This window comes from Hibiscus syriacus, unplaced genomic scaffold, assembly GCF_006381635.1.
Source record: "Hibiscus syriacus cultivar Baekdansim isolate YM2019G1 unplaced genomic scaffold, ASM638163v2 tig00000991_pilon, whole genome shotgun sequence".
Taxonomy (NCBI): domain Eukaryota; kingdom Viridiplantae; phylum Streptophyta; class Magnoliopsida; order Malvales; family Malvaceae; genus Hibiscus; species Hibiscus syriacus.
Window position 1 is genome coordinate 374,119 of NW_024061840.1, and position 12,826 is coordinate 386,944.

The following is a 12,826-nucleotide window of genomic DNA, read 5'->3' on the forward strand; positions in this document are numbered from 1 at the left end:
TAATCACGCTACATTAATGGCATCCAAAATCGTTTAGATATTCGAAATTCAAGACTCTATCCTCTGTGCTCACTAATCCGAGGCCAATAATACCTCCAATAAAAATCCGCCACGTATCTACCTTTGTTTTCCACGCTCAACTGTTATTGACGCACATTTGCAGGCGGTCGATCCAAATTAAAAATCCAACAGCCACAAACACTCCACGTCACCGATCCAACCTTCCAAGCAGACTCTTCCATTTTCTCCTATATTTGCCAATCGTCCCACAAACAATCTCCAGAAAATCTTCAAAATTTCCTTATCTACCTCTCACTCAACTTTCGGTGCTTTCCCAAATCAAAAGCGAAGAGAATTTCCCATGGCGCCCAAAGCTGAGAAGAAGCCAGCTGAGAAGAAGCCGGCCGAGGAAAAGAAGACCACCGTCGCCGATAAAGCCCCAGCGGAGAAGAAGCCAAAAGCAGCGAAGAAGCTTCCCAAAGAAGGCGGCGGCGCTGGAGACAAGAAGAAAAGGAAGGCCAAGAAGAGCGTCGAGACCTACAAGATCTACATCTTTAAGGTCCTTAAACAAGTCCACCCTGATATCGGGATCTCAAGCAAAGCCATGGGAATCATGAACAGTTTCATCAACGATATCTTTGAGAAGCTTGCTCAAGAAGCTTCTAAACTCGCCAGGTACAACAAGAAGCCAACGATCACTTCCAGGGAAATCCAGACCGCTGTTAGACTTGTACTTCCCGGAGAACTTGCCAAACACGCCGTATCCGAAGGCACTAAGGCAGTAACTAAGTTCACTAGCTCTTAAAGAATAAGAAATCAGGTTTTCTGTATTCCGGCTGGGTTTGGGGATTTAGGGTTAGGGTTTTGATGGAATATTATATTGTTGTTGCCTTTTATATTTCTTAATGTAGTTTTTTTGGTGTAAGTAATATGTCAATGATGGACTAGGAATAAATCTCTTTGTTATCGAAGTGGTGTTGTCCCTTCCGTAGATGTGTTTGATAAATAGCAAAACCACTTAATTAAGCAAATGATTAAGCAGAACTCAGTTGCTCTGAGTGGACTGCTTTGTCCCTCCCATTTTCTGGTTTTGTCTTTTGGTTATGATTGTAAAGCAGACTAATATAGTGCAGCACTGAGTTGATATTTCAATTCAACTTTTAGAAAATTATTTGGTACATAGATATGAACATTTGGTGTAAAATAATCAACCTAAAGCATTTATATCATCTCTAATTAGGTTTTATTACGAGTTTGAAATAATTACTTGAGAATAGAAAGCGTTGCACAACCGTCAGTCTGAAGCTGTCAACTGCGTCGTGTCACCTCACACAAGAAGTTTCAATAAACGTGCTATCAAGTCCCCCGATTCAGGCCTTAAAAATCTATAACGGCAAAACCAAAAACCATCATCTCAGCCGTCGGTCACCATTTTCTCCTTGCTTCAGAAAAACCATGTTGTACCCTTGTCTCGACTGGATGCAGAGGCAAATAATGGGCCGATTCCCCCACTTACTCCATGCTCTCACATGGACGGCTCTGTTGGCGTCGATGGTAAGCGTAGCATCGTTTTCTTCAGAGATGGCCTTTGTATCAGCCATATCTCCATCATCCTGCAACCTCCAGGGCCTTGTAAGCATTCCTTTAGACTTCCCCAGAGACAAAATTTGCTTGCCTGCTCATATGCTGAAGAGATCCAAGGTGGATTTTTTTGTGCCCACCGTCTTCGCAGGTATCGTCGTTGCTGCTTCTGCGTGTGTGCTTCGATCTCTGGCTTTGTGGGACAATGAATGAGTTGTAGTATTTTCTGATTCTCCTTGTATTCAACAACACTAGGAAAGTTATAACATGCATATCATTAACCCAGGACTTGTTGATGGAAGTCAACTCCAGGGTCATATTTTTGTTTCATTTGCTGCATTTTCTCTTTTTTTTTCCACCAGGAACAACTTTTGGTTGTTTTGAAATGACGAGTGCCCATTTCCTAGGATTAGAATCTCAGTATAAAGATTATTAATAACCTTTGCAATGAATCAGTGGAAAATTTTGGGATCTTTCAATTTTTGTAAGTAAACAGATATGGATTTCAAGCCTTAAAACTTTAGGGATGGGTTTTCCCATACTAAAATCAACTCTCAAAATTTGCTTGTTAGTGAAATTCAACGGAAAAAGTGTACTCTCCTTTTTATTTTGTTAAATGTCGACTATACGCATAATTTTAGAAACTTGAAAACTTCCATAAGTCATTTCATAAAAGGTTGAAATTATAAATTTTTTTGTTAAAAATGCTTAAATGTATTATTATCCTTTAAAGAATATCATTGATAACGAATTGTCCCTTAAACTATTTTTTTTAGACGTTTTATCTTTTAAAAACAAAAATTTGAATAGTTATCTCCGTTAAAAAAATCAAAGGTAAATTATATATTTAATTACTCAACTAATTATTTTATTTTTCACCTAATTATTTTCTTAATCACCCGTTCTATTTTTTTAATCACCTAACTATTTTCTTTTTCAAAATCATCCCTAAACATGTAGAAACAGCAACATAGTCATTAACAACTCTTTTTCTTCGATTTGTCCCAACATTCTCAATGGAAAATCTTACAAAGAAATATGCAACTTTTCTCCCTTCTTTTTCTTTACCAAAAAACCGATTCTCCTCTGTTTCCCCTCAAAACCCCAAAAAAAAAAAACCCTCTTTCAAATCGCCTTTTCCCTTCAAAACTCGTCTTTCCAGTGATGATTTTGAGGTTCTACGTCATTTGAAAATAGGTTCCACTATTTAGTAGTGATTACCTCTGAGTCTTGTATGAATGATTCTGATTTTAGTTGGAAATGCAAGAGACCGAGACCGAGACACCTTGCTCAAGATTGCTTGGTCACCACATCCGAACATGTTTATTATTAGTTATTTTCTGCTAGAAGTACTTTGGTCCTTTTCCATTATGAAGTGTGAAAACATGTTTTCCTTTAAAGTCTTTAAACGTATCGATTGGAACTTTTGCCGTGACACTGATCTTTAACTTACCTTTAAACGAATGGGTATTACTAATTGTGATGGCTTGCTCGATACAACCCGACCATGCATTTTCTCCCTCAGGAATAAGGTTGCTTTTGCGAACCACGAGACGGGAACTTGGACGAATGGAGGTTAACGTTAATGGCTGGATAGTGATAGTTAAAAAAGGGAAAATACTGCTACACAAAGTCTGCCTCGGCGATTGCAATATAATGCTAAATGCAAGTTGAGGCTCCCATCCCACAACTCTACAAGCTCTTTACCAGCTAGCTGCTGCGTGCACCAAACCCATCATGCTCTTCTTTTTTGTTTCTTGTTTTCACATCAACATCAGCTATAAGATTCTAGACTCCAACCAGATTCCATTAATGCATAAATCAGGGTTTACATATCCTTGTAGGAGGAAAAGAGTACGTATGATAATACCAAGGAAAACAAACGAGAACTAAGTAATCATAAGCAAAACAAACCAGCACCTAAAACTTTAAAAGCTTGCGTTATCAACCTTAGCTAAAGCGACGGTCAATGTATTACCATCAAGGCAAATTTGTTGAACCTTAGCGATCTAACGATGGTTCCAAAGTTAGGACAGATGTTTGCTCAAAGGATGATGACTGTTGTAATCCTTTCGAAGAAACAGAAAAGCTTCTACGCTATCAATTTTGAGGCAATGTGCTTAAAACCCGCTTCCCACGCCATCAAGAGACCAACAAAAGCACCGCTAAAGGGCAAACCTCAACATCGACCGCCGAGCAGATACCAATAAATTTATTAAATACAAACATCCAAGAACCAGAACTATCCAGAGCGATGCCATCACAAGAGGCGTAACCATCCGATCTACGACGGCGCCATCTCTATTGATTTTGATCCAGTGATCAGACGGTGGAGACCAATGATAGAAACTAGCATATTCAAAATATAATTTTTGTAGTTAGTAAAATTCAAAAAAGAGGAAAAAAACAAAACAAATATTGACGGCAAAAGGACTCGAACCTGGTGACGTACAGACGGCAACGTGTTAACCAATTACACAAAAACGCAATAGTAGCAAGCACTTTCTACAGAAATAGATATATAATGGCGTCGCCCGGACTCGAACCGGAGACCTTCAGTGTGTTAGACTGACGTGATAACCAACTACACCACGACACCTTATTGTTAAGAAATCGACAATGCTTTTAATAAATATATATTATAAACATAAATACATGTAACATACTTAATCCTCCGCTTTTTTTTTTTTTTTTAACATTTTTGGATACGAATCGACTCTTTGTTCTTCCTTTTGGCGGAACCCTACCTCTGCTCCTTCGATCTCTCTGCCTCTCTCTCCTCTGTACTTCTATTTGTCTCTCTAAAGTGTTTTCTTCTTTGTTCTTACTAAAAGAAGATTAAAACATGTCAAGTGCTTTAGAGATGTCATTAGATGACCTCATCAAGCGTAACCGTAAGTCCGGATCCGGTAATCCCCGCGGTCGAGGCCGTGGATCTGGAGCTGGTCCCGTCCGTCGTTTACCTAACCGAGGAGGTAGCCGTGCGGCACCGTATGCCGCCGCTATGGTACCTGGCTAGGGATTTAGATCTATTATGCTTCTCTGTGTTTTTGTTTGATTTTTTAGTTTTTATTCAATTTTTATCAACTAAGTTCGTTTAATTTTTTTCAGGCGCCGGAGACGACGTGGCAGCACGACATGTATTCGGATAACGGAGCGGCGTTCCAAGGACAAGCTGGTCGGGCCTCCGCAATAGAAACTGGAACGAAGCTCTACATCTCTAATTTAGATTATGGAGTTTCTAACGACGACATCAAGGTATTTTTAGTAATTGTTTACCGCTATGTTCTTATTTAGTAGTAAATGCAGTATTTATCTTCTGTTTAGGCTGGGCTTTTTTTTTTCGCGAATACGTACAGCTTTTTTAAATTTGAAATTTTCATATATTTGAATAAAGTCTAGCTAGACTTTGCAATACTTCAACAACAACAAAAATCGTTAGAATCAATATTCTGCTGTTGTTATACAGTTAAAGTTATTTTATTTGTATTTCTAATGTATGTGTGTTCATGTACAGGAGTTATTTTCTGAGGTTGGCGACCTGAAACGATATGCGATTCACTATGATTGGACTGGTAGATCGAAGGTATTTAAATGAGTTTGGAATTAACTGGTCCTCCTTAAGAAATTCTTTGAAACACAGTGTAATTTAGAACCAAAAAAAAAACCCTTCTCCCAGGGAACAGCAGAAGTTATCTTCTCACGGAAAGCTGATGCTATAGCTGCAGTCAAGAGATACAATGATGTTCAGCTTGATGGGAAGCCGATGAAAATTGAGATTGTGGGAACAAACATTGCTACCCCTGCTGCACCTATAGTTGCTAACTTTGCCTTCGGAAATTCAAATGGAGCCCCTAGGGGGTATGATTTTTTATAAGTTACATGACCCTTGTTTATTCAATAGTTTAGATTCTGTCAATGCTTATGCTTATTCTTTTGAATGCCAATATTTTCAGTTTTCTTGCGTTTCTGAAAGCTTCTAAATCTGCATTTTATCTTTGGATTAGTTTGGGCTGAAATTTAATCTTAAGTATCAGTTTATTTGAAATTTCTAGTTTTTTTTATTAACAATAGTGTGATAATCATATTTTGCAATTGTCTCTGTTAGCTTCTACTGTATGACAAATTGGTACCAAACCTACATTTATGTTGGTGGATTTGTGTGGTGGTCATTTGTTCAAATTCATTCTTTTCTGCTATAAATAGTTTTTGGTTACTTGGACTTAAGTAACTTATATAATCTTTATGTGCTTATTTTACAGTGGCCGTGGCAGGGGTGGAGGATTTCGTAGGCAACCCGGTGTTGCTGGAGGCCATGGTTTTGGAAGAGGCCGTGGACGGGGAAGGGGCCGTGGAGAGAAGGTTTCTGCAGAAGATCTTGATACTGATCTAGAGAAGTATCATACTGAAGCAATGCAGACAAATTGAATCAAAGCTCATGTTCTGTTGGTTGGCTTCAAGTATTTTTCTAATATGGACATTATGCGCTTGATGCTTAATTATTTTGTGTATCTCTACTAAACTCACTCTTTAGAGGAACTAGTCATGGAGAGAACTATTAGTGTCTTGAGTTTTATGGAGTTTGGGCTTTTTCCGTTGATTGTTCCCTTGATTCGGGTATAAAGGACTTGGATTAGTGGAAAGCTATCATCATTTTGTAATCTTCGATTATGCTTTTGGTTCGATTGAAATTGACTCATACCACAAGTGAGGAATGAAAGAACTGTCTCTCGGTTTTCCATATGCAAAGGCAACTTTGGCTGCATGCTGTGGGAGGAGTAATCTTGCTGTTGCCCAAAGCTTGCATTGCCATTTGGTTGCTCCTGCATTTTGGAACAAGGGAGACTGCAACCCAGGTATATTCCTTTTATGTTCTTATTTTAGCTTTTCTTAATTTTGTCCTTATTATTGGGATGGAATGGATTTTGTTTTCCTATTTAGGCTTCATTCTATTATCGCTAAGCTGTTAACTCTTTCCCCATTATCTGTGAAATCTGCTGGTGTGGCTTATTGTAGTCGATCGTTGTTGCATCTTTCTTCAGTTCAACCAGTTGATTTTTTGGTGGAGCAATGCTGTTGACTGCTTTTGCTTATAGGAGCTTGTTTTTGAGCTGAAATGGTTATAGAAAATTGTTGGTACACTAAGATACCCAAGTTTGTCTTACACTTTTTATAGGAAGTGAATGAAGTGTAGCTTCCTCTATGTATATGCCTAGGTTTGAGGAAGTCGAAGAGTTTGAAAAATGGGTGTTAAATACTGGAACCCATTGATTTTTGTAGTTAGGGTTTGAATATACTTCAAGAAGAGCTTAGATTTAAATGGTGGGAACTTGCATGACTTTTTTGTCATTCTGATCACTATTTTTGAATTTTTGTTAATTAGGTCATCCAACTATTTAAATGAATTCAATCATACTATTTGCTGTTAACAAAAGTGTTGAAGTTGCAGTTAATAGAATTGATATAATTACTCATTTGATCCCAATGTTTATACATACTATCAATTTGCTCATAATTTTAATTCAATGTAATAAATTTAATCTCCAATTAGGCTGTGACACGTGTTATTATCAGATTGGATGATATTTAATTTAATAGCAAATCACTTTAAAATATAACCTGTTTCCAAGGAATATTGATACTATGACAGAGAGTAACTTAAGGCATGAATGAAGGTTGAACTAATTAAATGCATATCTTATGTAATTTAAGGTGAAGTTTTAATGATTTATTACAAATTCACACACTAAGAAATGGGTCCATTTCTTTGTCCCGATTTTGCTATTTGCCATTTTTTTCATTCCTGTTTAATTTTTTTTAAATATTTCTGCTCGTGCCCTTTCTATTTTAGCGTGCTTTTATATTTTGGTCCTTAGTTTATTGCTCAATTTACATGTTAATTTAGTTCCCTTTTAATTTTATCCCTATTCGAATGTGCACAAATAGATTGATCCCTAATTGACCTGTTAATTATTCAATTTAGTCATTCGTTGGTTTAATTTGTTAAATAATAATTAGAATTGACTTCAATTTCTATTGCATGGTAATTAATTAGATTCATTAATTAATTAGATTAGTTTTTAGATTTTTTTAATAAAATGAATATATCTATGCATGTTTCGATCCGTTTTTTGGGTTATTATCCTTTAGAATTTACCCCTAGGATAGATTAGCTTCCCTATTAAATAATTTGACTTATTTGTTAGGTTTTCACCTTAATTTAAAAACCGTAGTTTAACTTTAGACCTTTCACAGTTTAGTTCTTAGACTTTAATTAGGTCTTCCAAATTAACATAATAATTAGGGTTAATTAGAGCCTTAGTTTCGATTTAGACCCTAAACTTTAGACTTTTCATACCTTAGTCCATGAGCTTCAATTAGCTTTACGAATTGACATAATGGAATTAAGTAAACAATTAGAACCTTCACATTAGGTTAGATTTCACTTTAGTCCTTTAATTTAGGGAATAATCTAAGTTAGCCCTCGCCTTCATGCTCAAGGGACCATCTCGATTATTTGATCCAACAATTGGTTAAGATCAAATAGGATTAATATTAGAGCCCTTATTTCTAGGTTTAGTCCTTAGGTTCTTTAAATCACATAAATTGTCACTTTAGGTTAGGGGAAGCCTTAATTAACTCATATAGCCTAACTAGGTATAATAATGCTTGCATTTGAATTTTAAATAACAAGGAAATGTTGATTTACCAAGGAGTTAATGGTGTTATGCTCATGGGGTGTCCGTTGGTAATTCCCGAAGTAGATGGACATCCTTTTCAAAACCTTGTATTTTTTTATCTTAAGTCAATGAATGGTTATTGGGCACAATAATTGATCTCTCACATTCAAGCTTGGGGGTGAATATTATTGGCTTTAATAAACGAGCACCTCTTCAAAACCTTGAATCCATGATGATTTTTAAATTAAATAAGATCTTGAACACAAAATTTCCAATTTTTAAATATAGGGTAATCGAGATTTTTTATTGGTTATCAAAATTTCGCTTGATTTCATTAATTATTATATGAGGGTTTTGAATGGTATAATAACAAATTTTTTTATTATGTTGTACCCTAATTTTGCCCGAGTCATTTAATTCAAAATTTCCAAGGTCGATTAGATTGTTGATTGGTTATCAAAATTTCGCATGATTTCATTAATTATTATATGGGGGGTTTTGAATGGTATAATAACAATTTTTTTATTATGTTTTAAATTATGTTGTACCCTAGTTTACGTCGAATCTAAGCTTGCATGTGTTGTTGGGGCTCGTTTGGGTGTTAGTCTAGGCTTCCCGGGTGAAGAGGAGAGCGGTCGGAGCAGGTTTGGCCACCGAGCTGTGGTGGCCGATGAGCAAACGAAGGCTATGGGTTTGGGCTCTCGGTCGCGTGGTGAAGGAAGGAGAAGAAGAGGGACGAGTTTAAGAGGGAGTCAAGTAAGAGCAAATGAAAGGGTTTTAGGTTCGAGTTTCTTGGGTTCTTGCCGAAGACCTTCGGAGGGAGGAGAAATGCCAGTGAACGGTGGCCGGAGCATGGTTTTGGGGTGTCAGCTGAGAGAAGTACGGAAAGGGGTGAGAGAACAAAGAGAGGAGGCGGCTGGTTAAGGTGAGTTTAGGTTAGGGTTAATATATAATTAGATATTTATATATGATGATTACGGTTAATTTCTTTAAGGTCCCTGAGCTTCAACCACTTATTTATATTTTGGTCCCAAATGCCCTGTTTAGAAAATGGTGAAATTGCATTTAGATCCCCATAACTCTCGTGTGTTTTAACATCCTGATCACCTGTAGTGATGCTTTAGTTATTAGTTTGAATGTTTTACCCTAATTTTGTGATATTTCTTTTTTTCTATTATTAGTACAATTTTAGATTTATAGAGACGAAATAGCTATGTTTTCATTTATTTTGATTATGTTACTCTGTTTATATTTATTTTAGTTTGATCATTACTTTGTAATTGATGCTTTATTTCGATTTAGTCCATGGGTATTTGAATTTGTTTTTAACGTGTTATTTTGTTTATTTAGTCATAATTTTCTTTTTCTTTTTTTTTTCAAATTAGCTACTACGCTTTATTTTTATTACATTTCTGTCCTCGTCTAATTGTGTAGATAAACCCTGATAAATCATTAACCTATTGGCATGTCGATTCATTAATTTTTAATTTGTAATGAAATTTGACCCGTTAATCATTAATTTCTTCACATCTAGATCCTTTTATTATTTTTCTATTCCTTGAAATTTGTGTGTTTGAAATTTTATGCATTTTACAGTTTAATCCTTTAATTTATCATATGCATTTTTCTAATTATTCCAATTTATGTTTTTTTTACATTTTTATTAACACTTAGATTTTATATTTAGACTTTATGTTTCGTCCTTAAATCTAGGTTCTCTATGTTTTAATCCCTAAAATGTTTAGACTTTAGATTTACCCTTTTAGTTTTATTTTTTTAATTTAGTCCTAATTAGGGGTTTAGATTTTAGATTTAGCCCCTTGACTTTAGACTTTTTATAGTCCTTAAACTTTTATTTAGATTATCCTTTTGACATAATTGATTAGGTTAACAATTAGAGCCTTCATATTAGTTTAATTTCACTTTAGCCCTCTAATTTAGGGAATAATCTTAGTTGGTCCTCGCCTTCATGCTCAAGGGACCATCTCGATTATTCGATCCAATAACTGGTTAAAATCAAATAGTATTAATATTAGAGCCTCCATTTCTAGGTTTAGTCCTTTAGGTTCCTTAAATTACATAAATTGACACCTTAGGTCATGAAGTCCCTTAATTAACTCACATACCATAATTAGGTATAATAAAAAGTTGTTTGCTTGCATTTGGATTTAAAATAACAAGGCAATGTTGATTTACGAATGAGTTAATGGCGTATCCTCCACATTATGCTTAAGGGTGACCGCTGGTAACTCCTGAAGTAGATGGATATCCTTCTCAAACACCTTCATTTTTTACAATTTAAGGCAATGACCGGTTATTGAGCACAATAATTGATCTCCCACATTCATGCTTGGGGGTGAAAATTATTGGTTTTAATAAAAAGGCACTCTATTTAACTTTGCATCCATAATGATTTCTAAATTAAATAAAACTTCAAACTCCAAATTTTCAAATTTTAAATAGGGCAATTAACTATGTACCAATTTTTGGACGTTGGGGGCACTAATATTTCCCCACGCATAACCGACTACCGAGCCTCACAGACCTCAAACTTGATATTTTGATAAAAATAAAATGTTTTATTAAATTACCCGATTTTTAAGAGTTTCAATCGCACCTTAAAATGGTTGGTGGTGACTCCTCACATTTCATCATTTCAAAAACACTTCAAAACCCCCATCTTTCGCAACTCATCGACCTTTTCCCCGAGAGGCCGGTTGCCACAGATGATATTTAATTTAAGAAGCAAATCACTTTAAAATATAACCTGTTTCCAAGGAGAATTGACACTATGACATAGAGTAACTTAAGGCATGTATGAGCCAGTAGGCTAAGCCTCTCAATTGGTTGCCTTTTATAATATTTCATATATAATTTGTTATAACTAAAGGCAGTGAAAGAGAAAATGCAAGCACTTTACCTTATATTAAATTAAATTAACGAAATAAAAAATTTAAATTTTAAAAACTATAATATATAGATAAATTTTATTATATTAAATCAACTGATAAAAATAATAAATTTATTGATTTATCATTAACTGTTTTATCTTTTTATTTACTTTATTTATATTTTAATATTTTATAAAGTTTACAGTTTTCCAATAATTCAAATATATTTGTTTATATTTTTATCATTTAAATATTTTATTATTAAATAGCATGTTTTTTTACTTAAAAAACAAAATCATCAATATCAATTAAAATTTACAATATTATATATATTATTTTTAACCCTAAACTGCCTTTTAAATATGTTAATTTTTTATATTATTTTAAAATTTATCTATATATTATAGTTTTTGAAATTAATCTTTTAATTTTATTAATTTAATTGAATATAAGGTTTGGTTTAAGGGTTAAAGTGCTTACATTCTCTCTTAAATTCTCTGCCATTAGTTATAATAGATTATATATGAAATGTTGTAAAATATAAACAATTGAGAGGCTTAGCCTACTGGTTCAAGCGCATCTTAATTTGCTCTAGGTCATAGGTCCAATCCTCCTTGGAAGCGGGTTACATTTCAAAGCGTTTTGCTTATCAAATAAGGTGGTGACGTGTCACCATCTAACTGGATACAAAATAAAAATAAATTAAATAATTAAAATCAATAAAATATCATCTAATCTGCCATCTAATTGGAGATTAAATTTATTAAATTGAATTAAAATTATGATCAAATTGATAGAATGTATAAATATTGAGGATCAAATGTGTAATTATACTAATTTTATTAAATGTTACTTTAATATTTCCGTTAACTATTAACGACAAATGATCAGATTGAATGTATTTAAATAATTAGATGATTTAATTAACAAAATTTAAAAATGATGGTCAAAATAAGAAGAAACTATAATTAAGTGGTCACTTGTATAATTTATCCTTAATTCGGCACGAAGAATCACTACTTCCTCTGGTTCAAGTTTAGAAAATCGAGAGTGAACAGTTCTGCTTAATTGATACCCCTTAAGATTATTGGATTCTAGCCATTTTAGTTTTATATGAGTGGGCACTTCTATGTTACCAACTTAAAAGTGCATTTCAAGGAATGTTGTGTTAATTCATTCAATTTGTTTAATAAGGAGCTGTTTTTGTTTTTGTGAAAGGTGCGTTTTTTTATGTTGTTTGATAAATAAAACATTTATTTTAAGGTGCAATTTTAAGTGTTTTTAATAAATAAAATATTTATTTTAGATAGTCTTTGATATAAATGTATAATTTTGTTTTGCAAAACGATTAAAGTTATAAAATTGGACTTTTAAGACTCTCTTCAACCTAAATTAAAAAGTATTTTAACTTTAAAATCCTGTTTTTTTATTCTTTTATTTTTATTTTTTTTATAATTGTTTCTGGTTCGAAGAATACAAGACGGTTCTTTAACTCCTAGCAGTTTCTGCTCTGTTACCAATTTTAGTTTTATATGATGTGATGTTGAACCGTTGCATTCTCTATGATCTTATATATCTTCAGAAGAAGGCTTTTTCTTTCCAATTTGGCAAAAATATATTCGGTTTAATCTTTAAATAGGATTCCCCCCCCCCCCAAACAATATCCTATGGGGT

The 12,826-nt window shown here is 34.1% G+C and overlaps 2 protein-coding genes and 1 non-coding gene across 3 annotated transcripts; 2 read left to right on the plus strand and 1 right to left on the minus strand.

Annotated features, from left to right (window-relative positions):
* Positions 1-261: 261 nt before the first annotated feature.
* Positions 262-925, plus strand: LOC120119214 (probable histone H2B.1). The gene has a single exon (XM_039139069.1). It carries the CDS (start codon positions 362-364, stop codon positions 803-805), a length of 444 nt encoding a protein of 147 aa, XP_038995000.1. The 5' UTR covers positions 262-361; the 3' UTR covers positions 806-925.
* Positions 926-4,106: 3,181 nt separating this feature from the next.
* TRNAV-AAC lies at positions 4,107-4,180 on the minus strand. The gene has a single exon. It is a non-coding gene; the product is annotated as a tRNA-Val (tRNA).
* Positions 4,181-4,295: 115 nt separating this feature from the next.
* On the plus strand, positions 4,296-6,181 carry LOC120119225 (THO complex subunit 4A-like). Its single transcript, XM_039139075.1, has 5 exons — positions 4,296-4,588; positions 4,693-4,839; positions 5,099-5,167; positions 5,261-5,442; positions 5,844-6,181. The coding sequence occupies exons 1-5, from the start codon at positions 4,427-4,429 to the stop codon at positions 6,007-6,009; spliced, it is 726 nt and encodes a 241-aa protein (XP_038995006.1). The 5' UTR covers positions 4,296-4,426; the 3' UTR covers positions 6,010-6,181.
* Positions 6,182-12,826: the final 6,645 nt, after the last annotated feature.